Raw genomic sequence first — 2,153 nt, 5'->3', positions numbered from 1 at the left:
GAAGTCAAACACGCGATAACCCTTGACATTCCTCGCATAGGCGAGAGAGATACATTTGAACTCGTCTTCGAACTTTGTTCTCCTGCATCGTAAACAGCAGCGTACATCTGCGACCCGAACACGCGTAAGTGATCCATTATTCAAGGTATCATCTTGAAAGCCAACTCATATGGCGTGAAGTCGGGTCGGGTTGTATTCGATGAGCGATTAATTAAATAGTGCTGTGTTTACGTCTTCCACCCGCCATTCTATTAAACTCATTAGTGATTCAGTATAAAGTACAATGGACTTTTCACAGCCATTAATCGAAGGTTCATAGATGTACCTTCTGTTTGCATTTTGGGAATAAATAACATAGTATGGTGCTCCCAAATGCATACGTGACACCTTATATGAAATCACAAACATTTTTTGTGTTCCAGGATGCTAGTTCTAACTTAAGGAACTGTACTGGTGACGAGACCGACGTTCTCTGTCTATCAAAATAGGCGGCATAAGCATCCCACGAAAGTGGAAAGCTGAGCTTTTCGAAGTCAAGCTCCATATAGCCACGATATTCCAAAAGTTGAAGCTGAGGATCAACCTCAGTACACATTGGAGTTAAAATTTAGCAATCCAAGGTTTAACTAGTGACATCTCTGAGAGCCCATGGGATATTTTGCATGTAGCTAGTAACCAAATCTCGATTTTTCAGCTGCCAATTTACCTCTAAGTTAAGTCGTGCATCTTTTCTCACGTCAGGACTGTCCTTCTCCCTGCACGTCGGAAATCACTCCTAGTTGCACAAGTGCGTGTGTTGTGTTTGAGAGACCAGCGCCCTCCTACAGAAATGTGCTAGCGGTGAAGTTTAACTTCATGCGCATTGAGGGCTTTTTTGAGCGCGCGCTTGTGACTAAGGTGTGAAAATAAGACGTGTAAGCTTTAGTATGGTCTTGAGAGGTTATCAAGGGTTGCGTATCGTATTATGACGAACGTACACTTTACATTTTTGTAGAAAACTCAAAAGTGCGAAAGTACTGGTTATGATGATGGCGATGCTACTTCGTGAAGAATAGAGTAAGGTCTGATTTCTGTATGCATGCTACCCTTGAATTCAAAAGCGCAAACGAATTCTTAATTTCTTTTCTCCTCTCATGAGTGGAGCTTCCAGCCCCTTCTTCTCTGCGTTAGTAAGCGCGAGTCAAAGCTTCCTCTGTGTACAAGATTCACAGTAACCCGATGCAGCACTTCTGTTGGAAATCCATTCTTTAATCTATACGCCTTTGGGTGTGAAGTAGATCTTCCATGAAATGGGTAAGTGCTTGCGCTTACCTCTAGATAGGAGAGCAGGTGTGGTACGACCACCATTTATGTCCGTATCAAGTTCGCAACCAATTTTATCTGCGGCGCAAGTAGGCAATAGCCTTTAGTTGACTCAGCATCATTCGATACAGTTCCTTAATGTGAGATGGCAAAAAAGACGAGATTTACTCTTCTTGTAGCTCAGTACAGAGCATATCCTCAGTATGAGAAATATAGAAATCTAAGTTTATTTTGTATTATATCCAATTTTGATCGTCTATTTTTCTTTAACATCTGAGATCTAAGATGCGCGAGGTATTCGAGGCGTTTTTAACTGATCCGATCTGTGTCAACGAAGACGTTTTCGCTTTATGGCTTGAAGGCCATAACACGAGTGAAGCATTAATTGCACGACTTCAGCTCCCTTCGCCCGTGTCTATGCCTTTTTTAGGTGGAGACGCAGCCGCCAAACTGCGAGAACTTCTATGGCGTGATACAGTGGACCAATATCGCCTTTACGATAAACTAGAACACTATCTCTCCCAGCCAAGTCTTTTCCGCTCCCAGCTTCTGTTCCAAATTCCGCCATTACAGCAACAATATATGGTAGAATGCTATTATACACGTGATACAGACGTTGACCGGTGGCTATTGGGGAAAAAATTCTCTATGCGTCTGGAAAAAGATCTAGACGGCGTTGCGGAGCATTCAGGTCGTACACTTAAAAGTTGTCGACGACAATTAGAGAATTTACGACGTGTATACGCTGCTATAGAAGATCGCAACTTTACTGGCCTTCCATGTCGTATCATAAGTGAGCTCTTTGTTCTCTCCGAGTCACTAGCCTGTAAATATGCCTGTCTACTTTTTCT

At 42.6% G+C, this 2,153-nt stretch overlaps 1 protein-coding gene across 1 annotated transcript; it reads left to right on the top strand.

The window, feature by feature from the left end:
* Positions 1 to 1,587: 1,587 nt before the first annotated feature.
* On the top strand, positions 1,588 to 2,128 carry PHALS_13825 (acidic fibroblast growth factor intracellular-binding protein; the record flags this gene model as incomplete). The annotated part of the gene is made up of 1 exon (XM_024729645.1): positions 1,588 to 2,128. A coding segment is annotated over one exon (541 nt), but the record flags the coding sequence as incomplete, so codon positions are not given.
* Between the last annotated feature and the right edge of the window lie 25 nt (positions 2,129 to 2,153).

Source organism: Plasmopara halstedii (assembly GCF_900000015.1).
Source record: "Plasmopara halstedii genome assembly, contig: Scaffold_715, whole genome shotgun sequence".
NCBI lineage: Eukaryota > Oomycota > Peronosporomycetes > Peronosporales > Peronosporaceae > Plasmopara > Plasmopara halstedii.
The sequence above is the reverse complement of the archived record's forward strand: the minus strand, read 5'-3'. Positions and strand labels throughout refer to the sequence as shown.